This window comes from Lolium perenne, chromosome 7, assembly GCF_019359855.2.
Source record: "Lolium perenne isolate Kyuss_39 chromosome 7, Kyuss_2.0, whole genome shotgun sequence".
In the NCBI taxonomy this organism is placed as follows: Eukaryota; Viridiplantae; Streptophyta; class Magnoliopsida; order Poales; family Poaceae; genus Lolium; species Lolium perenne.
Window position 1 is genome coordinate 16,506,480 of NC_067250.2, and position 25,568 is coordinate 16,532,047.

The window sequence follows — 25,568 nt, forward strand, 5'->3', positions numbered from 1 at the left end:
TATTGATAACATCTATTATATATACTATATGTAATAATTATTTTTAAAAATTATATTGAGGGCCCCAAATCTTTCTTTCGCCCTAGGCCCCGGAAATCCCAGGGCCGGCCCTGTTAGTGCGCAATAAACTGTACGACTTACGTGTCTGCTGAAAGCTGTGGCATAATATTCAGCACTTATCTGATAATGTAATCATGTATCCTTTCAAGCCTTAAATCTCGAGTTAGTAACTAGTCGTATTTGTTAATATGCCATCACCCATCTTAGGTTTTCTTGATTATCTTTTGGCATGTACTCCCTCCGGACGAAATAATGGACGCGAAGCCATGCTTACCAAGTACTACATGCATGTATGTCAGGGCGTCGGTTAAAAAAGAACGGAGGTGGTATGACATTGAGTTCTTTTTTTTACCCGTTCTCCCTGCTTTGCGATGCACGAGATTCAAATCACGCCAACTCACTCCGTTAGCTTTTTCTGAAAACTGAAGAAAGGCTTTGCTTCATCCCTTAATTTTTAGACGGAAGGCTCGAAATGAGTCCGGCTTTGAATTAACGAAGCCATCAACCGGCTAGGAGTTACACCAATAGTTACAACACACACGCGCCAAGCGTACAACCCAAACCACAACAAAAGACAACACAGAAAAGCAAGCCGAAGCGCTATTTGGTCCATGAGGAGGGAGCCTTGTCTTCTGTTGCACCGGAGCGATCGCGACCGAGTCCACGCCAACAAACCTCCACCGCACCAAGACAACAACTCAAGGGGGAACTCAACGACGGGCCGGCCACCTAGCAGAGCTTGAGGAACCAAAGGAGGGAGGGTCTTGCGACGACGCCTCCAAGAAGGTAAATGGCGCAAGAATGCGTCATCGTCGTCGGCAGGGCCAGAGGACCTGCAAAGTTTTCACCCAGACCCGAGAACCACCACCCATGGAGCTCAGGCTAGGTCCAGACCAAACACACAACATCATCCCCTGGTGTTGGGATAGGCACACCGGCAAGAGCTACGACCAGACGCCGACCTAGCCAAGCCCCCCAAGGCGCTAGGACGGAAATCAGCTACCGCAACAAACCGTGTAAAAGCAGCCAGGCCGATGTTGCGAGAGGGCTGCGACACCAACGAGAGGTCACACAGTGCTCCACAGGACACTACCAGAGAAGCTTACACGAAGCGAGGCCTCCAAGAGGAGCAGATTGAGGCGGAGGGACGGAGTCCATCATTTCGAACAGGAGGGCCATCATCGGGACGCCTTCAACAAGGGAACGACACCCGCAGGTGACGCCGTCACCGGCGCAGGCCAGAGCCATGCGCTGCTTTCGCCGAGGTCCAAACCTGAATAGAAATTCCGAACGCCATCGCGAGGACGTAGAGCGAACAAGGCGGAGATCACTACCGCGCCTCCAACCTAAGTCGTACTATGAGCAAGCCCCAACTCGACTCATTCGCAGGAAACACGTGCTGGCTGGCAGAGGTTTCGGCCAGACCTAGATCTAGACGTCCATGACCCTAGATTAGCGGCACCACGATGTCCACCATCCCCAGCGCGCGAGCACCCCTGCACAAGCACGACCAAATTGGTCGGAGGGAGAACAGACCGCAGCCGCCGGAGTAGCTGCAGTACTGAGCCAGCCCAAGGACCCCGTCCCAGATAGCTAGCAAGGACGTCGCCCCAGCGACTCCAGAAGATCGCCCGCAGCGATGAAGGACTGCCGGACTCCGACAGCCCCGAACGGCCAGGGTAAGGTCTAGGCCCGCCTGGCCCAGAACCAGCCCGAAAGCAGCCGGCAGGAGGCGGCGGAGGTGGCGCACCGGGCACGCAGCCGCGCACCCCGGGCCACCCTCAGATCGAGCAGATCCGGCCAGGCCCTGCTAGGCCCAGATCTGGGCCCACAAGCCCAGATCTGGGCCCACAAGCCCAGATCCGACCAAAGCCGCCGCCGGCCAGGGCACCCTGCCGACGGGCGAGGCCACGGCCGCGCCAGCCGCAGCCCACACGGCCCCCAACGCCCGGAGCTGCGCCGGTCCGGGAGCTTGCCGGCGAGCCTCCTCGCGGCTAGGGAGGGAACCGCCCCATCGGGCCCTCGAAACCAGCGGGGGAAGGCAGATCCGCCGCCGCCGGCACCGCCGGGGCTTTGCCGGCGGCTCCCGCCGGCGGTGGCGGCGGGGGAAGGAGGAGGGGGCGGGCCTGGGGTGGGAGGCGGAGGCGCCCCGGCCGCCCGACGGGGAGGGCGACGGGAGCGGGGTCGGGGCCAACGTCGAAAAAAAAGGCCCTTCATCCCTTAATTAAGCTTAATACAGTTCTCCGTTGAAGATTTCAAAGATTTAATAGAGTACTACGTACTCCTGAACCATTTGGAGCCACAAAACCACCAAGGCAGACCGACAAGATTCGGTCAAACTACACCTGAACCATGGAGCCACACAACTATAGAGGCTGACCAACAAGATTCACTGCAACTCCAAACAGTTGGGTCACAACGATCACCAAAACAAATCCCTTCAGCCCACTTCAACTTGAGAAGAACACGTCGACAAAGACAAGATTCACTGTAACCCCAAACAGTTGGGTCACAACGATCACCAAAACAAATCCCTTCAGCCCACTTCAACTTGAGAATAACACGTCGACAAAGACAACAAACATATAGGACATGATTGGTAGGGCGCATCCCCTCCAAACAGGTGGGATGCAAACATCTGATGTTTAAATTTTTGGGCGCAACTTGCGTAGTGGCTGACATGCTGCTAAAAGCAGCTTTGGGCCAGGCCTGGGGTACGTCCGAATCAGCCATTTCCCTGGATGCAGGCACCAATTGTGCGAAAAGTGGCAAAGGCGTGTCTATGGGAGGCCGACGCGAGATGGTGGGAGAAACCGAAAATGTCGGCTGCATTTCGCAGCTAAGCTACTGTCACCTACTCTCTTCTCTCACCTCCTAGCAAAATACCCCCATTCTTCTCTCTTGACACCGGCGGCGGCTATTCCACTCATCTATCTCACCACTCCAAATTCTCCCACTCAGGCAGGGGATCTGCGGTCGGGATATTCTTCTCCGCCGGCCTAGTCCGTCGCAGCAGCTAGTCTCTTCCTTCTCTAGCCAGGGATCGGTGAGAGATACCTCTTTCTTCTCCGACTCCGGCAACTCACCCTTGTGTTCAATATGAGAGGTAAATCACCATGACCTACAATTTATTGTGTCTGTTCTAGCTGGCGTAGTGCTTCCTGCCTCTTTATGCTGCTGATTGGGATTTCGAGACTCCGGCAGTCATATGAGTACCATCAATTACTCCAATACAGTCACTCGATGATAACAACAAACAGTCAAACTCGGATATCATAGGTAAATCACCGTGCCCTCCAATTTATTCCACCCCCTTGGTCATCATTGTTGAACTATCCCCCGATATGTAATGTTAAACTGCTATTCTTACGTAGCTAGGGCTCGGTTTATATGCATATCCTTGTGGTGAATTGATAAACTACTTGTCCATGTGTGTGATTAACTGAATAATTGTTATTCTTATGTAGCTAGCTAGGGCTCGGTTTATATAGTTGTAATTCCTTTGTTTTGTCACTGTGTGTGATGACGTTGTGCTTTGTGTCATGGTGGTGTGATATGTTAAGCTCGCCACTGACAATAAGAGGTAATCACATACCTAGGTTCCGTAGAACCAAACACACAACCTTGCATCGTGATGTCTGCAAGAGCACAGGTTCATCAAAGTACCGTCGTGGAAGTATGGCTTCCGGTTTAATATCGATTCCAACGAGGAGATTAGGTGAGTGTTTCCTTTGTGGTGTTTTTATCACACCCAAGGTATCACTAGTCTTGAGTGAATTGACTATATGAGTGCTGAAAGGTGAAAGAGTGAGTTTAAAATGGAGTTTGAGTTTGTGTGTTGAAATATTCTTAAAAGTAAATAACATAAAAGTAAGGAGAGCTGAAAAAGTTTGAGTTCCTGTAGATGGGAGAAAAGGATGACACTTGTTCATATTAAAAAACGGAGACGAAGGAAAGAGGTTTGATTGGAACATTTGAAATGAAATTAAAAAAGAAAAGGGAGGACTAGCTCTTGGTTAAAAAAAAGGGAGGAGATGGATTGAATTCATTCTTTTTTTTCCTTTCTTTGATGATGTTCAACACATCAATTTGAATTCCCTGTGAATGAAGGTGGTTTTCTCGTATGGAGACTCTCCTCTTGAGAGCTTAACACTTGTTTTTTAATAGGGAAGGAAAATAAGCACAACGAACAACGATTTAACCGTCATTCTGAACTCGCGGGATCAATCAACCAGTAAGAAAAATCTTTCGGGTTTGCCCCAGTGAGGATCGGCCTTGATGACAACACCTGATAGTCACATCGACTTAAGGACATCATTTGGATATCCATCGAGAACTTCTTGTACGAAAAAAAACCTCCAACCAACAAATTGCAGATATCTTCACAAAGAGCGTAGCAGCTTCCCGTTTCCATTTCATACGGGGAATCTGGAAAGATTGCCTCAGTTCAGTTGCTTAGCTTTCAATTTGCCTCTAACCATCAAATTCAATGTGAATAACCCATCCTCTTCTCTTTGAAACATTGGGCGCTTCTGGTTCTGGTTCTGTGTGTGCTTGGTGCTTCAAACAATTTTAGCTTCTCTATATTACCATATCTCTATGTCTAGAATAACCAGCTTAAGGAGGTCCAGATGCCTATTTGTGCTTTCTATTAATTTTAGATTATTTGTACTACCGTTTGATGACTACTACTAATAGATTGGTGAATTTTCGAAAAAACAAAACAAAACAGTGACCCTATAGCGTGCACAACATAAAGACATTTCTAGCACCGAGAAGGATGACATTTATTGCACACGAAACAAACAGAGGAAAAGTGAAAGCACCGAGTCCTCGGTGACACAAACACGAGCTATCGTCGTCACGCGAACAACACAGACTCAGATAAGTACTAGCATCACATACGAGACTTCATCTGGTGCTCGATCATGGATGCTGAAACCTGCGACAGGAAGGTGGCCTCGAAGCCGTCCATGCACTCCCGGTCTAGCGCGACGGAGACCTGCACCGCGCCGTCCCGCGCTCCGATAAGCGTCGCCATCTCTTGGCTGAACACGGACACGACCTCCACCCGGCTCGGCTGCCCCCACCCGAAGTCCACCTCGTACGCCATGAACCGGTCGTTCGACCAATGCTTCGCGACCCTCTCCTGCGGGACGCCCCGGTTGATCTCCACCCACCGGTCGGCGTCGCCCAGCGGGTCCTCCTCCTCCTTTTGCTCGCGGATCGCCCTCCGGACCGCCGCCGCTGCGGATGCGAGCGCGTGGTCGCCGTCATTGCCGCAGATTTCGCCAGCCGTTGCACGTGCGTAGCAGACCTTGATGCAGTTACCGAAGAAGCCGGGCTCGAGGCGCAGGCGGCGGCGGCAGTCCGCGGGGAACTGGAAGTACATCTCGTCGGCGTCATCGGCGTGGCGGTCCACTGCCCTGGCAATGGATGTCCACAGTAGCGCCGCGAGCGCAACGTAGGTGGTCGGGGGCTCCGGCGACGGCTGGTTGTCGCCGTTCTTGGCTGCTTGGCTCTCGAGGATGCGTCGCTTCAGTGCCTGGATTTGGCCGGCGGAGAGCAGGTAGGTCCTCCTGCTCTGCCGCGTCCAGTCCGGATCCGGGAGCATGTTCACCGTGGGCAGATCCGGCGCGGAGAGGCGGGTGAACATCCGCGCCGACGTCTCTGCTTTGGGGTGCTGCAGGATCCTTGTCTTGTCAAACGTCGGTGGCACGATCCCCGCCGCTGTGGTCGATCCCTCCCGCGACGCGGCAGACCATGCCCGTAGAAAATGCAACACTGACAGCCCGTCGGCCACCGCGTGGTGCATGGACACCCCAACCACCACGGTGCCTCCCCCTTCGTCTATCTACCGTGTGACCTGGACAGCGAGCACGGGGGCAGGCAGCCTGCCCAACTCGAGCTCTGGCACGAGCTGCAAGAACGCTTCGGTTTCGTGCTCGGCGTCCCGGGCGAGGCGGCGCATGTCAGCGGAGTCGCCGGAGTACTCTGCCTCGACGAACTTGACACCGGGTCGGATGGCGTCGGGGGAGCAGTCGACGACGACATCGTCATTGGGGCAGGCAGTGAGCTTGCCGGCAAGGGGGGCGAACAAGGCGAGCGTGGCGGCGAGGGAGGTCCGCAAAGAGCTGACGAGGGACGGGAATGGTGGGAGGCTCTCGTCGTCGTAGAAGAAGATAAACTGGACCGGCGGGAGTGCGAGAATGAAGGTGTCGAATGGGGAGAGCTTGATCGCGGCGTGATCTCGTGGTCGATTGGCGGTTTCCTCCGGGCTGACATGGGTAACATCCAGAACTCGCACACGGACGTTCATGGCGAATTGGCGACACGTACGGCAACCAAGAACGAGCAAACAAACTGTTGGCGAGGGCTTTGTATGGTGGAGATGCAAAGTGCACCGTTCGATGCTTATAATGGATGCCGCAACCGTTCGTTCCACGGCTACTAGCTGGCACTGGCACGCCTCATCGTCGCTACCATGAACAGGATTACTCGCTTGGTCAACTCCAGGATCGTGGGTGATCGGAACTAATTTAAATTCTTTTGGATCGATTCTGTCGATGCAAACACATTTTTTATGCGCTCGCGGCTCACGAACTGTTATTCTATGTTCGAGAAATTCTACGGTAGTGGACCTCGTGTTCTTTGCTTTCACTACATCAATTGAGTCCAACTAGTAACAATTACGATAAGAAAAGTGGTATCTTATATTTTTGGGAGCGTCTAGGGAGTTGTTGTTTCGTCTCAGTCGATGCCTCTTAGAGCATCTCCACTCGTCTCCCGAACAGGTCCTCGGCGTTCCATTTTTTCATCCGGACGGCGAAAAATGGTCCAGCCGCGCCCCCGGTTCCTCGTTTTTCGTCGGATTTAAGCTTTCATCCATCCGGCGAGCCCACGCCAACCTCGGTCTACCGGGAAGCGCTCGGGGACTACGGACGAAGCGAAAGCGCGCGAAACGCCGAGAAATCTCTCCCGCGCTTTCGTTTCGTCTTCGCCGCGGAGGTGGCCCCCGACCGGTCAGCGACACGCGCATCGTCTTCCGCGCGCAGTAAAGGCTGCCGCCGGTCAGTTCTCCGTGGACGCGTCGCATTCCACGCGGCATTAATCGCCGGCGCCAGCCGCGCCTATATACGCCGCTCCGCTCGCCGCGACGCGTATCCCTGCTCCACTCTCCCTCCACTCTCCCGATGGCATTCTATGATGACGACGACGCAGCCAACAACGGCTTCCCCCGCCGGTCGCTCCACGCGTGGGAGGGGCACCTCCTCCACCAGGCGGGGTACCCCTGCCCGCCGGACACGAGGCCTCCCGGCGGCGGGTGGCGGCTAAGTGCTGGTGGCGTGCCAATCCCGCCGCCGCCCCAGGGCCACGCCCTCGACGCCGCCATCGAGGAGGCTCGGATGGCGATGACGGAGGAAGAACGCGCCGACCCGCGCCACCACCCCGAGAACTACACGAGGTGGAACTCCTTCTTCCTCCGGCGGTGGGAGCGGGAACTGGCGTCCTACGACGGCCCGCCGCCTCCGCCTCCGCGCAACAACGCCGCGGGTCGCCAGCGTTGGTGGAGCGCGCCGAATAGGACGCTCCATAACGTCCTCGAGCACATCGAGGGCGGCAACTCCCCGGTGCTCACGATGCCCCCTTCATCGAGGGCATCGACCATCCTTGGCGCCGGTGAAAAAGGAGCCGGCTTCCCCGCCGAGCCACCGCACGCGCGGCGGCGGCATCGTCATCCGCGAGCCCTCGACGGCACAAGGACGGCTCCGCCCGAAGCGCGAACAGGACACCTCCGGCGAGCGGAAGCGCAAGCCGGCGAAGGTGAAGGTGGAGGAGGCCGAAAGCGCCGAGGACGCCGCCATCCTCGAGGCCGTCATCGCGAGGTCCCTCCAGGACCTCGTCCCCGCTGAGAATGCCATGCCGCTCGACCAGGCCTGCGCCTGGTCGAGGGAGCAGTGGGAGAAGGAGGAGGCAGAGCGGCAGGCGAGGCTCCTCCAGGACGTCGCTCGCTACCGCTGGCCTGCGACTCCTCCATCCGGCGCCGCCGTCCCCGTCGTCGACCTCGAAGCCTCCGACGACGACCTGTACAAGCCATCGCCATCCCCGCCTCGCACCAGTGGCCGGTGGGGAGACGCCGGCCAAGGCAGCAGCCAGGCGGCTTCGGCGCCGCCGCAGTTCGACGACGACGGCTCCGACGACGATGGCGGTGACGGCGACATGGACTACACGGTGTTCTACCGCCATTTCGGCATGTAGAGCGTCGTGTTTTAATATTTATAGTTGTATTCCCCTAGCCGAATTCGAAATATAGTCGAATTCGGTCTCTATGTATGAACTTCTCCCTCTATATAGTAAATATCATTAAATTTAGTCTAAATTCGACCGTTTTATGCCGTAGTTTGTCAAGTTTCCGTTTTTCAATTTTAGATCGCCGTCTTCGCCTGAGATCGCGGCTGGGAAACTACTCCTCCCCACGCCAAATTTACGTCCAATCCGGACGTAAATTTTCCCGGATTTCGGCGTGGGGAGGGCAAAGGAGTGGAGATGCTCTTAGCATCATCACACCACTTACAAATGAAGGACATGCACCGACCGACAGACGGGCATGCAAAACAGCATGTCCACGCGAATGTTATGTTAGCTAGACATCTACCAATTAAACAACATGCGGTACCTTGTTTTAATTTAGATAGAGGTAATTGACAATAGTTCCTCCTCAATATTTTAAAGGCACTTCACCAAAAATAAAAAATAAAGCAAATGTGCTTTAGGATTTTAAAAAATTTAATCGAAAATTGTCAGCCATTTAGAATTGAAGAAGAAGCAAAAAAAAATCAAATAAAAAATATGTAACCAAAAAAAGTATCCTAGTTGCATATTTATTGAGAAAAGTGCAACTCATATTAAAAGTCGGTTCCTAATTGCACATTTCTTGAGAAAATTGCAACTCGCATAAAAAACTTCTAGTTACACATTTCTTTAGAAAAGTGTAACTCGTATCAATAACCCATTGCTAGTTGCACATTTCTTAAAAAATGCAACTCAAATTAAAACCAGATGGGGTTGCACATTTCTTCGAAAAGTGCATCTCGCATTGAATATAGGTTGCGGGTTGCCCATTTCTTGAGAAAAAGTGCAACTCATATTAAAAATCGTTTGATAGTTGCACATTTCTTAAGAAAACGGTATCTCGTTTAAAAAAATTCTAGTTACATATTTCTTGAGAAAATGTGCAACTCATATTAAAAAATATGTTGCTAGTTAAACTTTGGTGGAGAAAAGTGCAACTCGTCTAAAAAGAACTTCTAGTTGCACATTTCTTTACAAAAGTGTAACTGATATCAATAATCATTTGCTAATTGCACATTTCATAAAAAACTTGAAACTCGTACGGAAAACTTCGCTCGTTGCATATTTCTTGAGAAAAAGTGTAACTTATAGGGAAAACCCGATGGCGTTGCACTCACTTAAGTTGTTTTTTTCTTGATAAAAGCTGCAACTTGTGTCAAAATATTTTACTAGTTGCATATTTCTTCTGTATTAGAAAGCCGGTTGTTAATAAACTTTCTTGAGGAAAGAAAAGTTTGTCTCGTACAATAGCAAGAAGAAATATAAAAATATTGGATCTACTTTTGTCGACAAAAGATGCAATCTTTATAAATGACAAAAATACAACCAACATAAATAATAATAAAATGTAAAAGACATAGAAAGCATGGCTACACTTCTTTATGAACATAAAATGAAAGTCTACAAATAATATAAATAGTGATAAAGAAGGCAGAAGAAGCACAAATGTCGTCTATTTTTCTATTTGTATAAAATAAAATAAAATAACTAGAGTGCACTATGTATATAAGTACTAGCGACTCTACATCGTATTGAACTCTTACTGTGGTGGTGGTGACCACGTGCTATGAATCAACCGGCCCTGATTTCGACTGCCAAGCTCACGATGTATATTTTTATTTCCGCCCACAGATTGCACGAATATCAAAGACATATCTAATGGTCGTCCGACATAAGAAGATCTCAGGCACCTGAGACTTAGCAAAACCGTATATTTTTTACCGAAAGAAAAACAAAGCCCCGGTCTCTGCATCAAAGCTATGCATAAGATTTTTTTGTATATTTTATCTAATAAAGATCTGCTAAAGGCATGCATCCCAAAACTCAGAAGCAACCACTCAACAGCTACATACAATAGGTGAAAACATGCCGTCAGGTCCTTATGCCTTAAAAAAATAAACAACGACCCACCAACTAACACCGGAGTCATCACTAGGTCACCATATGGTGAGAATCAGGAGCACACGTTCGGATTAGCAGACCCTTCGCAAGCGCCTCATGGCCTCGTTAAGCCGTCACCGTCAACAAACATATGGTCCATCTCTAGGGTAGAACTCTGCATAGCCTATGGAGAACGTTCCATAGACACCACCACTGCGCCAGACTGTGCCCCCACCCTGTGCGAGTCCAACACACGACGACCATCATCGAGACCCCCTCGCACCACACGGCCAATATTCGCCAACACCGACGTGGTATTTTTTTTAGACAAAGGGATCCCCCTGGTTCCATTGATCATGCAACCAAGAGTAACAGCATTTGAGATCCAGAAACAACACAGGCACCCCAAGCTTAAGCCAGAGCCCAGCAACAATCAGAACAAACAATGAACACACAAACTACAAGGTGAGGTATAGAGAGCATCCATTTTCTTCCGCAATCCCTGTCATCTCCAAGCAATCCTCAAGAGCTCACCACGCCTCTTTGCAGAAGTAGCAGATTGCGGTCTAGCAAACTTGAGTGAACATCCGTGCAAAGCACCCGCCACCTCCTGATGCAAGCACAGACCTTGGTCCAAACAGCGTCCAAGCCGAGCCAACTTCGCCCCTGAAAAAACAGCTCATTTCTCAGAGACCGAATAGACCATAAGGTAGCTGAAGTGAAAAGGTTAAGCATATCATTCTTATTGTTACTGATCCACCATCTAGCCACGGATTCAAAATCAGCCCCAACCTGAACATTGAACAATTCAGTGAAGAAACACAAAACGTGACTAACAACAAAACATTTAAAGAAAAGATGGTCAACCGATTCAAGATCAGAGTAGTACAAAAGAGTTCTATCTTCCACATGGCTCCTCTTATGCAAGTTATCTCTTGTTAATGTTTGCTTTTAGCCAACAACCAAAGTAACACATGAATCCTGGGAGGAACCGAAAGCTGCCAAATAGCAGGGGTGTGGACAGGGGTAACCCCTCCATTATTCACCATCACTTAAAAAGACTTGACAGAGTACTCCCCAGATGGATGCAACATCCACACCGGATTATCATCAGCATCGGAAAACACAATAGAGGAAACCAAATTGACCAGGCCAAGCCATCTATTATATAGGGATGGAGAAACAGTTGTTCTAAAGGAAATCTTCAACTCATTTCTGTCCCATACAGTAGAAATAGTGAAATTTTGTTCATTAGCAATAACATATAAGTCCCAAAAAATAATGGCCAAGCTACAATGACCAAACCAAATGTATTCCCCAAAAAAGCACTTTTCGCATCTCCCTACTTTCCACCTATAACCAACCTTCGCAGCATGAGCTGCCCACATGACTCCTTTCCAGAAAGAAGAACATGCAGAAGGGTTAGCCCAAAAAATATTAGAAGATAAGTCATATTTAGAGTCTACAATTTTCCTCCAAATTTTATTCCTATCCAGGTGGTATCTCTTTACCCAAGAGGCTAGCAGATATAAGTTATAGTCTGAGGTTTTGGACACCCGTACCACCATATTCTTGCTTGTGACAGATCAACCCCTAGTTAGCTAAGTGACATCTTTTGTCTACGAGAAGGGATTTGGTGACTAGGTGTATACGTGAGCACCCTCTAGATGCCACACGATCTGCGTTGAGATCCGGTTCTCGTCAATTGGATCTGTTGCCTTGACGTTGTCTTATCCATCGCTAAGTGTACTTGGCGTGGGTCCAACGTGATTTGAAAGTGCATCTGGCCCACTATTTGAATTCAAAAAGGTGGGTCATACGTGATTTGGAAGTGTTGTTAGTGCTGATGTGGTTTGCTAACCCAACAATGATGGTAACAGTATATTGCTAGATGTGACACATGTCAACCAATGGATGCGTGCTCACGTATACACCCGGTCACCAGGCTTCTTTTGTCTGCGAGAATCATCATTATCGTCCCAAAAGAAGTGGGCCATTTGCGAATTAATCATCCCTATAGCCCATTTAGGGAATTTAATAAAGGACAACATGTATAACGGAATACTAGCAATACAAGTTTGGAGAAGTGTTAAACGACCCCGATAAGATAATAATTTCACCCGCTAGCCAACAATCCCTTTCATGATCTTATCAATGAAAGGTTGTAAATCTTCCTTTCTTAGCTTCGAAAAATGCAAAGGCACACCCAAATATTTAAAAGGGAAATGACCCAACTGACAACAGAAAACTTGTGCAAACAAGTTAGCATGGTTAGGAGGAAGATTTATAGTCATCAAATCACTTTTGTGGAAGTTAATGCGCATGCCTGACGTGGTATTTTATATAATTTGTTTCTTCCAGTAAATTAAAGGAGTTGTGCACAGATTGTATTATTTTCTATCAAACTCTTTAGTTTTGGGAAGGTGCTAGTAGAAAAGTACCGAGCGGTTATATGTGACGTGGTTTCCCGATTTATTAAAGATCTGGGTGGGGTTTTCATGATCTTCAGGTTAAAAACATAGACTTTTTTTAAACTCTCATTTCAAGCTTCCAAAATACATAGGACGTGATTGGTTGGTTGCAAAGCCTTTAAAATAGGCGTTTGGTAGGCCACGGAGATAAAGATTTCCTGCACAACACGGTTCTCAAAGCAGCTTAGATGTAGCCACAAACAAGCGCGAGGGGGGGGGGGGGGGTGTGATGCACACGTCGGGAAGAGCGGGAGACGCGGCGGAGCCTCTAGAAAGCGCGCCATAAATCCCCTCACAGCCCCCTCTAACCTCTCACTCTCGCTTGTTCTCACTCGCCCTCTCCTATCCCTTCTCTCTCCTCTCTCCACCGGCGGTTGTACTGCCACCGGTAGATCGAAGACCACAGTGAGGATGACTGAAGAGCCATCATTCGGGGACACCATCAAGCAAATCTTTTTTCCTCGCGTACACGGACTCCTTCTTCTCTGGTTCACCCTCTGCTCGGCAAGTATATCCATGGAGGTAAGACTTGAATCCAAGCTTTTAGGTTTGAATGTTCATAGATCTATGGTTCTGCAATGTACGATGTAGGTTTATTTCACGCTTGCATGGTATATTTGTGTACTTATTGGCAACCGCTTGATTTGGCGGTTATTCGGTTGTTCTTCCTTTTCTAGCTTGAATAGTTGCTACAAATTGGTAGATCGATGTTCACTTACTTGATTTTCGCAGCTATGATCTTGCGGTTAAGGCTAGATTTGGTTTTCAGTTTGATTTGTAGACAGATTGGAGAATTTATTGTTTATGCTGATGATTAGACGTTAGTGCTAAGCAATTGAAGAGATATTTATTTAGAACCTACTGCCTTGATCAAAGTCCATTGTTTGATCATGCAATTTGTTCCGATGAAACATCTTATTCATTTGCTCGTTTTATGTTTCATGAGGTCTAACTATACATGTTCATGCCAATAATTATTTGTTAGTACAACGCGTGGAAGAGAAACATATCATGCTGGTGCTACGTTCTATTTCATTTGGTCTCTCGAGCCGCATCCTTGTTCATCACACATTTTTTATTTCTGCTTATTCAAATATCAGGTCATATCTGTTATATTGTGATCCAAATTCATATTCTAAAGGGAGGCTAACTTCTGACAAGCGGAGCGAGGCCCGTCGCCGAAGGCTTGGGCCGAAGCGTAGCGTAGTCAGAAGTTAGCCCATATGTCGTGCCCTACAGGGACGCTTGCGGGGGGTGCTTATATTGTGATCCAAATTCATATTTTAAAGGGAGGCTAACTTCTGACGAGCGGAGCGAGGCCCGCCGCCGAAGGCTTGGGCCGAAGCGTAGCGTAGTCAGAAGTTAGCCCATATGTCGTGCCCTACAGGGACGCTTGCGGGGGGCGGCAGCCCCCCGCGGTACCGATCGTTGCCACCGTCTATTTATATTCTCTGTAAGCCGCCGCTAGGGTTTCATCGCATCATTGTACACCCACGACGTTTGTAAACACCACCGAAATAGTGAAGTTTTGCTGGCTGGCGCCCGTGGTTTTTCCCTTGTGTGTTGCAAGGGTTTTCCACGTTAAAATCTCGTGTCCTCTGCAGTGTTTTATTTTTCGTTCTTCGTTTATTGTGCATCTCGATTATAACAATATCTCATAAAAAATTATTTCCTACAATTAAATAGAACTCGTTTTTCCTATAGAATTCAACTAGGCATGAAATTCTAATGATATGTCTTTCCTATTATTATGATTTTTCTATCCCATGAACCAAAGGTGTCCTTAGTCACTACTCACTCGCATGGAAACATGGTATTGCTGAAAGATGTAGGCCCTAAGAGCATCTCTAGTTGCGTATCCTAAAGGGATTTGGGACACGCCGAACGTTTTACCGTCCCCAGCCCTGCACCCTAAAGCACTTTTCAGTCCGGCGCAACCCAATACCCAATACGATGTCCGGCGCCCAAGCCCATTCTCACTACATAGGGGATGCTTCGGGGGCGTCAGACAGAATTAAAACCAGCGTCATGAGCAGCGTGATTTTTCAGTGACGCACAAGCATGTAGCACTACAACTTTGCTTTGATGGCTACGTCGGTTTCCAAGACGGTGCAGGCGAGACGTTCCATCGGAGCTGCGCCACCTCTACGCGTCGCCGCCATTCACATTCACACGCTCTTTCACGCGGCTTCTCCATCGCTTCCTGCACTTTCTCCCCCACTCTTCCCGCGCCGCAACCGGCTATAAAAGGTCGCCCCGCTCTCCATCGCCACCAAAGCCGCCAACAATACGCCCCTCCGACTCCACGACACCATGCTCCTCCTCCACCAACTCCACCTCCACCTTCACCTCCCATGTTCGAGTTCGAGGACGACGACATGGAGGAGGACCTGGAGCTCGCGGCGATGAACGAGCAGTTCATGGCCGACGGCCTGCGGGAGGGGGCCGAGGAGGAGGCGGCTCAAGTGGCCTCCAATGCGGAGCAGCATCAGCGGCAGGAGGTGGCAGCCGCGGATGAGGAGTTGGAGGACGACGATGACCACTAGAGCGGGCCTGACCTGGAGGAGAAGGCAGCGGAGCAGAGGGCCATCCTCGTGTCCTTTGAGACGGTGAAGAAGGCCGAGGATGATGCCAATGAGGCGCTGCAACAGCTGCTCTAGGAGGACGTGGCGGACCACCGCGCTCTGACGACTGCGCAGTTGAGGGAGCGGCGGGCGGCGGCGGAGAAGCAGAAGAGGGAGAGAGGCAACGACAGGGCAGAGTCGTCATGCACTTGGAGGAACGGCAAGTAGGCTAGGGGCGATCACCTAGCCGTTTTTCATTCAAAGTTGTGAAATATAATCAAATTTGTATAAAAAAAACTTTATATTTCGTATTTCTAACATGTTTTGAAGACTATTTTTGCGGGTGCGGCTAGAAATAGATGTGCCACAAAAGCTACAACAAGATGCAATGCCCTCCAAATAACCGATCCGGCGTTTTAACTAGACGCTGTTTGGGAACGTGACTGAAGATAATCTAATAGCAGCTAGGGCGAAAGGCCATTGCACTCCAGTGAAACGCTCGCGGAATTGGATCACCGACGCGCGCCATGTCCTATATATATGGAAGCCCGGGTTGGGCCAAAAACAAGGAGCGCCCGCCGCACATACAGATCCACGCCAAAACTGAGGGCACACCGACTGACTCTGCACACACATAGATGCTCCTAGGTTAGGCAAATACCCCATGATCCGGATGCTACCTACGCACGCTCCATGCCAACCCCGATGTCAGTCCATCTCCTCTTATCCTGTGGAGCACGAAGCGCCTACCCAAATAATCAGGTGCGCTGGATTTTATATGACCAACGAGGCGGCGCCACCTGCGATCTGCCGCACCGCCCGCCGGTCTGCCACTCCGTCACAGCTAAAACCACGGTCTGGCTACCCACCGTATCGTCTTCTTCCTCTGCCCACGCTCTCGCTGGGTTGAACACTTGAGCGGTTTCATGGAACCTATAAAGTCGGGAGCACCTTGCTCTGCTCCCAACTCATCTCACTCACACACTCTCTTAGCGACTTAGCCAGCTTTGTACTCTTCAGCGACTTCACTGCAGCTACCTCGCGGCCATGTCTACGGTGACCCGCGCCTACCTCGACCAGAGGCTCGCCGTCGCAAAGCGCTGCTCCAGAGGTAACCAGCAATGGCCGGTTCCTCTGACCAGCGATGATCTTACCATTCTGTTCTGCACTGCAGCTCATTGCAACGTGCTGAAACTTGGTCTGTGATTAACATGTTTGTGTTGATTTGAAACCGCAGAGGCCGCCATGGCAGGAGCCAAGGCTGCGGCCGTCGCCACCGTCGCAGCCGCAGTGCCCACCGTAAGTTACTACAACCGCAAAAATAACACCTTTTTCTACCCTTCGCTACGAACTCCATTATTTGGGAACAATGCACGATCTCATCCCTGTTCTTCTCCCGTGGCGATTTCCTGTCTCCCCTCAGCTGGCGAGCGTGAGGATGCTGCCGTGGGCGAAGGCGCACCTGAACCCCGCCGGCCAGGCCCTCATCATCTCTACCGTCGCCGGGATGGCATACTTCATCGTCGCCGACAAGACCATCCTGTCCATGGCCAGGAAGCACTCGTTTGAGGACGCGCCGGACCATCTCAAGAACACCTCCTTCCAGTAGTTAGGCTCTAGATCAATAAGTGTGCAATAAACTGTGTGTAGTGTACGCACGTGTCTGCTGAAAGCTACTATAATCTTCAGCAACAGAGGTGAGGTGATGCAGTGCAGATAGTAGTGTACTGTGCCTCTCTTCGCGAGGAAAACAGTTATCTGATGATATAATCATGTACCTTCTGAGCCAGGAATCTTTTTTTTTTCGGAATAGATCCGCAACTAAATTACTCCTATTTGTACAACCCTGAAGGTTGTCGTGTCAAATTTCTTCTTACTTTGAAAAACAACATATTAATGTTTCAAAAATCTCAAGCCGAAAAAAGTATTTTGGGACACACAAAAATAAGAAAATCTGACAGATTTATAGGTTTGAAATTTTAAACTATTCACCGGTTCAGATACACACATTTGTCATTTTTCACAGCATAAAATATAAGGTTTTTCGAGTTGAGATTTTGCATATTGAGAGAATACATCATTGCCTACATCTATCATTTTTCCAAGTTTTTAAAACTTTAAAATGTCATTTTAATTTTTATTAGAAAACAAGCTACATTTAACTGGGGCTACGTACGAAATGCCGCATCCATGGGAAGAACTGTGCAGCCTTCCACTAGTAGCAACTTAGTAAAAGTTCTTCCCCCAAAAATGGCAATGAACCTTTTTTGGGATGGAAATAAAATTTTGGAAAGACTTATCTAACAAACGAGTGATCAATGAAATAAAAATCATATAACCAACCTCCCACTACAATATTGCTGATGGCAAAGATGATACAGAAGAGTTCTCTCTAGTGCCATAAGGTGGCACAACAATGAGAAATAACTGTGAAACCACTCTCTTTTGTTGTGTTTCTATATGTCTTCTGAGACATCTGAAACATGATGAAACTTAATAATACTTGGCAGCACGAATTATAAAGCCATGAAAACAGTGAGTCCACTTCCCGTGCACGAGACAATCGCCCCTTTCCCACAACAGCATTATAACATGTTCAAAACCTGGTAAGAACCACAAACAAGGGAAGCTAAATTAGATAAACAGAAAATAATAAAACATAGCTTGTGCATTCACCAGTTTATCGATGACTTCTCAAAAACACCTAGCGGATACGTGCTACGGTGAGTTTCTTAGCGTTCAGTCAAAGATTTGACTCCTCTCATTGACCAGTAAAATTTTGCGCTGGTAAACATCAGCACATGCTCTGCTTCGTTCTCTTTTTTCATACAGAGAACAGACGCTGCTATCTAGATGCTCAGTAGTAGTTTCACGATCAAGGGCTGCATCAGCATATGTGGTAGGGTGAGTTCGTAGCGTTTAGTCAAAGTTTCCGCTCAGCAACATTTGACTCCTGTCATTAACCAGTCAAATTTTATTAACCAGTCAGATTTTAGGTAGGCGCACATGCTCTGCTTCGTTTTGTTATTTTACAGAGAACAGATGCTAGTCAGTGTGATGAACTTTTCCTGCCTAATTGTAGATCTCTAGGTCCTTCTTTGAAAAGATACGTGTAAAGATTAGGATCTCCAACAACATCCAAATCCTGTGGCTCCCTACCACAGTTTTGGATCACCTATCGCTCCCAGAAAGCGTCCCAGAGCCCGCCCACCAACTCATTCCAGGACTCGAAGCGAGTGACCCACGGTTTACACTCAAAACCGTGCGTGGCCGCCACCTTTTTGGTCACTATAAATACACGGCTTACTAGCTCATCGTCAGCCAACAAGACAAGCCTCCATCAAATATCAGTAGATCTCACGAAGGAAGATGTCGTCGACGACGGTGACCCGTGCCTACCTCGAGCACAAGCTCGCCCTCGCCAAACGCTGCTCCAGAGGTAACGATCTGCTTCTTCAGAGTTCAGTGCAGTATACACAACTGTCGTTGAGTCGTTCCGATCATCGAGCTTATACTTGCGATGCATTTGTTATGTTTTCTTCAGAGGCAACGCTCGCCGGAGCAAAGGCGGCGGCAGTCGCCACGGTTGCATCTGCAGTCCCGACGGTGAGCATCTCTATAGTCTATTCGTGCATGTCAGCATCTCTGCTGCACTCACGAGCGCTAGTGCTGGTTGAGATTTGTCAGTACTAATTACCTGTCAATGTTGTTCAGTTAGCGAGCGTGAGGATGCTGCCGTGGGCCAAGGCGAATCTGAACCCCACCGGGCAGGCCCTCATCGTCTGCACCGTCGCCGGGATGGCCTACTTCGTCGCTGCCGACAAGAAGATCCTGGCTCTGGCGAGGAGGCACTCGTACGAGCAGGCCCCCGACCACCTCAAGGATACCTCCTTCCCTGCCGCTGCTGCTCGTCGCAGTCCAGCATTCTTCAGCCCATGAGCTAGTGTTGCGGATACTGCACGCACCGCCCTCAATGTCCAAATAACTTATGATGCTGCATATTTTCTTTCAAAATATGCTGCATTAGTACAGTCTCAGAGAGGGCGGTGCCTTGTGCCTAATGCTGTAATTCAGCATTCCATTGTATATCTGTATTGGACTGGTCTAGCGGTCTTCCAGTTAATAACAAGTACTCACTCGTTAATAGATTCTATATCACTTCGATCACCCTTTTTAGCTCATCGCCAGTTCTTGCAAATACAGCAAGACTACACAGTAGCATAGGTATTTTGTTACTTCCCTCAACTTACTAGTCAACGATTTGATAACCATTTTATGCGAAAAAGATGCACCGATCTATTAATAATTATCGTCAGCAGAAAACCTAAAGTAATAAAATTATAAATAGGTCACTGGACCACCTAGCGATGACTACAAGAACTTGAGTAAGTTGAAGGCGCGCCGCTGTTCTTGCCCCTTCCTTAACGGAATCGGGCAACGATTGTCATAGTGTAGCTTGTTGTAGTAGATAGACATTAAGTCATCGTGCTAAGGTCCCAAGAACCAGTGCACTAGAACAGTAACCACCGCTAAAGATGAAAACTATAGATCGGAAGAGCCTGGGACGAAATACGACGAGATCATGGAAGATCCTTCATATACACAACTCCACGCGCCTTCCATCGACGCTAAACGCACCACCGAAGCAAAGATATGGTGGCGTGGAACTTATTCTGAAATCAGGATGTCGTCGCCACCTTCATGTTAAGAGTGAAGTATTCAGTTTCAGGGTCATGAGCTAGCTAGTGTTGCGGATACTGCACGCACCGCCGTCAATGTCCAAATAACTTATGCTGCTGCATATTTTCTTTCAAAATATGCTGCATTAGTACAGTCTCAGAGAGGGCGGTGCCTTGTGTCTAATGCTGCAATCCAGCATTCCATTGTATATTTGTATTGGACTGGTATAGCGGTACGGTCTTCCGGTTAATGAGAAGTCACTAGTAGAAAAACGGTCATCTATACCGGTTCCAGAGGGCCATTCGTACCGGTTTTGCAACCGGTACAAATTATTCGGCACTAAAGCCCCCCCCCCTTTCGTACCGGTTGCTTACGAACCGGTATAAAACGGGCCTCCACGTGGGCCACCAGGAGAGCTCAGGGCTGAGGATCTTTGGTACCGGTTGGTAATACGAACCGGTACCAAAGGTTCCCCCCGCGGCAGGGAATTTTCCCAAATCTCTGCCGCGGCAGAGAATTGGCTTTTTAGGGTTTTGGAGAGGTTTAGGGATATCGGTTTGATTCATATCGCGTCGATGCACCAGAAACGCGTTTGGGTTTAGGTAGTACATGAAGATCAAGATGATGCATAGCAAGTTGGTGCATATAATATAACACACATGTTATTGCATGAGATCGCAAATTAAGTAGCACTATGCATGAAGATCGATCTTCATGCATAGTGGTGCTCTCCGAGGCGTACTCTATATATGTCTATTACATGTAGCATAGTGGTACTCTTCGAGTCAACGATATATGTAACATGTACATCTTCATTCATTGTGGTGCTCTGCGAGTGGTGGTATGACGTCCCGAAGGAAAAATCCCGCCAATTCCTCGCCTATTGCTATGAAGCGGTCATCGATTGAGAGCTTGTTCCGCTTTCTTGCCAACTATAAAAGAATAAGATACAAATGAATACATGAAACAACTATTACTGAAACTCGGCACAACTTATGATAACAAAACAAATTTGTGAAGATTGTTTTTGTACCTCTTTATTTCTCTCATTATTCGTTCTCTCGTTGACAATTCTGCGGATGAACTCGCAAACGAAGAATCCACAGAGATCGGTCCCCGGAGGTTGTTGCGGGCATTTCTTTACAAGAATATAATTCAATCAAACAATAGTCAAGTATGATAATTGAAAGGTGTGTGGACCTAGGTAGTACTACTTACTTTCGCACGCCATCGCAGCTTCGGTGGCCATTCACGGGACGTATCTTCCTTGATGAAAGTTTGCCATACGCTGCTCGACAAAAGAAAATGCATAAAAGAGTCATCAATTAGTTCAAAGCAGGAAATTAACGAAACAAACCGATAAGAATTCAAATTACCTTCGCGAGCATTAAAAAACAAGACACGTATAGATCCTTTTCTTTGGTTAGTGAGTCCAAGACTTCAACTTCTCCAATTTCCAAATTGATGACGAGAAGAATAAAGTGAAACCTACGCACGTTTCAATATGTAGTCATTAGTTAAAATTTTGACATACGGTGAGCAAAATATAATGTGTTATAAGACAAGTAAGACTCACTCGAAGTTGTAAGGCCAAAGTATTAGCTTTTTGTCACGTTGTCGCTTCAAAAACCTTAGCAAAGTCTGCGGTGTATCCTTGTTATAGAGGGGATCATCTATGGTTTTGACATGCATTGTGTTCGGGTCAATGAACCCAATGTCCGTGATATCGTCCCTTTTGCATTCGAGCATCTTCGATCTGCATAATATAGCGCACAAAAGATTATAATCTGCAGACAATGAACGACTTCTCAAATTAAATAAATAAATCACTTACGTACAATAGCAACCGATGATTGATTTGTCGAGGGCCCGGAGATTGTATAACTGAAAGAGTTCGGCGAAGTCAACGTTCACACGGTACTCCTGGAAGTAGTGCTCTTCCCTAACTCGCACCATGATAGTCTCGATCCCTTCCTTTGAGGCCTTAAGGTACCACGAATGCAAGTTACGCATACATGTTGGTACCTTCCTGAGATTCTCGACCAAATCTTTCCCTTGAACAAACTGATATGCTCGTTCAGCTAAGGCGTAATCGTTGCGTCTTGTCGAGAACTTTGAACGGTCTTCCCGTCAAACACCTTGAGAGGGGCGACCGATTGAACGGGTTGTTGTCCGAGCTGGTAGACACCGTGTATCCCTTTTATCTCCCGATACCCGATTTAACGGGTTTTGTCGCCTCGATCATCTTGTCATACGACCTTTCAATAGAACGCGCATAGTCGGATGGCGGCGATGGTACAGGGTCATATAGATTGTCAACGGTACGCACAACTTTCTCCCGATCTAGTGTCTTCTCGAAAGGTATCTCTGGCACTTTCGGTGCAAAAATTTCTTCACCTCGGCCTTAACGGCCTCCGCGTTTTCCTCTGGAGTTTTTCCCAAGGTAACTTCTCGGGAGGCGGCGATTGTTTCTCCTTTCTAGCTTTCTTCCTAGGCGGCGTACTGTTCCGCTTAACGGACGCTGTCTTACGCGGAGGATCTCGAGATGGTGGACTCACGCTGGGGTCCCTCTCGGGTAGGTGTGGACTTGGCTGCTCACCAGGACTGCCACCGGGAGGAGTCGATGGCATTTGCTGCTCATGTGTAGGAGTCGGTGGCCTTTGCAAAAGGACGACGTACTTCTTCGGCCATAGGGCGAAACCGTGCTTGACATCGCCCGGTGTCCTCTCATCTTCACCTCTAGGAATATCAAGCTCCACTTTTTCAAACCCCGAAACAACTTCATCCACCCCGACACGAACACAACCAGGTGGAATGGGCATATGATGGTGCATTGCTCCATCTTCACTTGGGTACACATAGCCGACCGCCACCTTAACAGTACGCGGTCCTGATTAACATATGTAGCTCGCAATCTGTCTTCTCCGTGACATAATCCACGGGGTAGCTTCCTCCACATCCGTCAAGATGCGAGGAACCGACACCGCTTCTTCGCTGAGATGGGGCAGCATCGGCTTGTGGATCCCTGTAGAAACAGCGGCTGATCGGGTGCCCTCTGATTTCTCTCAAGAGCCTCCACCCTAGATAACAACTCCGTTACAATGTCGGCGTCCTTCTTCTTCTTTCGCGAACGGCTTCTATAAGTGTCAGCGCTGTCCGGCCACGCTTCCTTCATGGTGAGACCTGGGCGAGCTCGTACCCGTCCAACATGTTCGGGGTTCCCGTAGCGAGTGTCGGCTCGTCATTCTCTCGATCGGGAATGTACTCTCCCTTTCGACCTTTTCAATTGCATCTACAAGCTTCGGTACAATTGCCTCAATTTTTTCCTTCCATTTTCCCTTCGCAACGATCAACCCTGTCTTTGGGTCCAACCCTGCCCCATGAGCGAACAACCAGAACTTGGACCGTTCGGGCCAGTCCCATGTCTGTGGAGTGATTCCATGATCCATCAGCTTTATTCTCAAACGCTGTCCACTTCGGAATGGCACTCTTGTAGCCACCTGACCCCAAATGATGCGGAAGTTTCTTCTTTGCAGCATTTTCGGTATTTTTCTTCGATCGGGACACAAACTTAGACGATTTCTTATACTCCTTAAATGCGGCCCGGTGATCTTTTATCTTCACTAGATTTTCGGTATTATCATCGAATACTGGATCTTCATTCTTATATTTGTCCCATAAATTTTTCTTGAAGCTACGGAATTGTATGGCCATCTTCTTCCATGTCCATTCCTTGACTTTATCCTTCTGGCCTTCCGTCATGTCTTCCGGTAGGCTGAACTTTGTCAGTAGCGTTTCCCAAAGAAATTTTTTCATGCTGTCGTTGACATAAGTAGCACCACTCTCCGGGTTCTTCGGCTTATGCCACTCTTGAATGCTGATCGGTACATGGTCCCTAACAATAACTCCGGATTGACTTGTAAATTTGCGGCAAAACTCCTTGGGCTCCACTCGGTTCACCATTAGCCTTGAATGCCGTGAGGGCTAACCTGCCCTCGCCCTTTAGCACCCGCGTCGGGCCTCGTTTTGTTCTAACAGACTTGCTCGATGATCCGTAAGGCTAAAAGAAAAAATTATTCGTTAATAAGTGCAATACAAATAAATGAATGCATCTAGGGATGAACACGGACTAATTGATACATAGATATACACCTCGCCGGAGTTTGTGATGGACACTTCATTGTCTTTTCTAACTTGTTCAGACTCAAGTCCCTCGCCAAAATCATTCGTAAAGTCGGCGTACTCGTTGTCATCTCCATCGTCGGGTTCCGGACCACGGGCACTCTCATAGATCAATCGCTGCACCGCTTCTTCCCCTCCTCATCTCGGACGAAGGTGCCGTCCTCCATACCTCAATGTCACCGCAAAATTAAGAAAGCAATTGTATTTCATTCATCATGTAATGATCATATAACAGATTGCTAGATGGATAACAATTGAAATGAAGAAAGCAAAAAAACCCTAACGGACCGCCACGGCCACGGACACGGTGTTCCCCCTCCTCCTCTCGCTCTTCTCTCTATGTCGCGGCGGCACCGCCACGGACTCGGCACCGCTACAGACCCTAACCCTAACACTCGGCGCTCGTCCTCTCGCTCTTCTCTCTATGTCGCGGCGGCTGTCTATATATCGACCGTACACCCCTCGCCGTATGGATACACGCCTAGCACTACTAGTATTTAAACCGCATCGTGCGAGATGCTAATTAACTTCCCAGTGCTTCTTCATGGTCAGATTTGCAAATCATGGAAGGTTTTGTTCGGTTCTGATTTTGCTCGTTTTCAGAATAATGGGCGACGGCATGACCGACGGGATGTGGGAGGCAACGACGAAACACGCCGGGCAATGCGAGGTCGGCGACGGGGTGTACGCGTACACCGCAGGCAGACCGGCGGCGTCGGCGGCGCCACCGTGTACGTGAACTCCATCTGCCAGCTCGTCAAGATCGAGCTCGCCGGCGTCGAGTGCGTGCCGCAGCACCTCAACAGGCGCGAAGGCGTACGTGCACCAGCTGCTGCCGGAGGCGTTCGAGCAGCGCGCCAGCCTCCGGGGAGGCCGACATACTCCTCCACGCCAGCCACAGCGCGCGTTCAGGTCAGTAACTTGAGCGGCCCTTCGCTGCATCGCCGAGCATGTTGCGCATGTTGTCGCCGCAGCGCGCGTACAGCGTGGCGAGGGTGTTGGCGACGTAGGGCATGGCGTCGATGCCGAGCTTGGCGCAGAGCGCGTGCACCTCACGGCCGCGCAGCAGCAGCCTGGCCTCGGCGCACGCGGTGAGCACAGCGGCGCATGCGTGCGAGTCGCAGGGCACCCCCGAGGCGCGCATCTCAGCGAAGCGGCGGAGCGCGTCGTGGCGTCGGCCCGCCCGCGTCAGCGCGCCCACGAGCGTCGGCCCGCCCGCGTCAGGGCGCCCACGAGCATTTCGTCGAACACCCTGAGCGCGAGGCGGCCGGCCTTGGCGTAGGCGTCTGCTAGCGCGGTGGCGTGGCCGGCGTCGGAGGAGACGGCCGAGGACCTGACGGCGAAGGCGTGCAGCGACGCGGCGTGGCCGGCGTCGGCG

At 49.3% G+C, this 25,568-nt stretch overlaps 2 protein-coding genes and 1 pseudogene across 3 annotated transcripts in view; 2 read left to right on the plus strand and 1 right to left on the minus strand.

Moving 5' to 3' along the window:
• The window catches only part of LOC127311326 (early nodulin-93), a 28,789-nt gene extending 11,626 nt beyond the window's left edge, over positions 1 to 17,163 (plus strand). The window contains exons 1-3 of one of the 2 annotated variants that reach the window (XM_051341737.2): positions 16,193 to 16,439; positions 16,566 to 16,627; positions 16,752 to 17,163. In XM_051341737.2, coding sequence (XP_051197697.1) covers positions 16,376 to 16,439; positions 16,566 to 16,627; positions 16,752 to 16,937 — 312 coding nt within the window. In that variant the 5' untranslated portion in view covers positions 16,193 to 16,375 and the 3' untranslated portion in view covers positions 16,938 to 17,163. Of the gene's footprint in view, positions 1 to 16,192; positions 16,440 to 16,565; positions 16,628 to 16,751 lie in introns of those variants that run through there. The other variant, XM_071824654.1, reaches the window with a different exon arrangement.
• LOC127311327 (anthocyanin 5-aromatic acyltransferase-like) lies at positions 4,814 to 6,435 on the minus strand (annotated as a pseudogene).
• Positions 17,164 to 18,637: 1,474 nt separating the features above from the next.
• Positions 18,638 to 19,495, plus strand: LOC127311323 (early nodulin-93). The gene is made up of 3 exons (XM_051341732.2): positions 18,638 to 18,767; positions 18,873 to 18,934; positions 19,043 to 19,495. Exons 1-3 carry the CDS (start codon positions 18,698 to 18,700, stop codon positions 19,265 to 19,267), a joined length of 357 nt encoding a protein of 118 aa, XP_051197692.1. The 5' UTR covers positions 18,638 to 18,697; the 3' UTR covers positions 19,268 to 19,495.
• Positions 19,496 to 25,568: the final 6,073 nt, after the last annotated feature.

Coding starts and splice junctions, on each gene's coding strand:
- LOC127311323 (XM_051341732.2), top strand. CDS start 18,698: ATGTCGTCGACGACGGTGACCCGTGCCTACCTCGAGCACAAGCTCGCC. Junction 18,768..18,872: donor CGCCAAACGCTGCTCCAGAG/GTAACGATCTGC, acceptor TGTTTTCTTCAG/AGGCAACGCTCGCCGGAGCA. Junction 18,935..19,042: donor TTGCATCTGCAGTCCCGACG/GTGAGCATCTCT, acceptor AATGTTGTTCAG/TTAGCGAGCGTGAGGATGCT.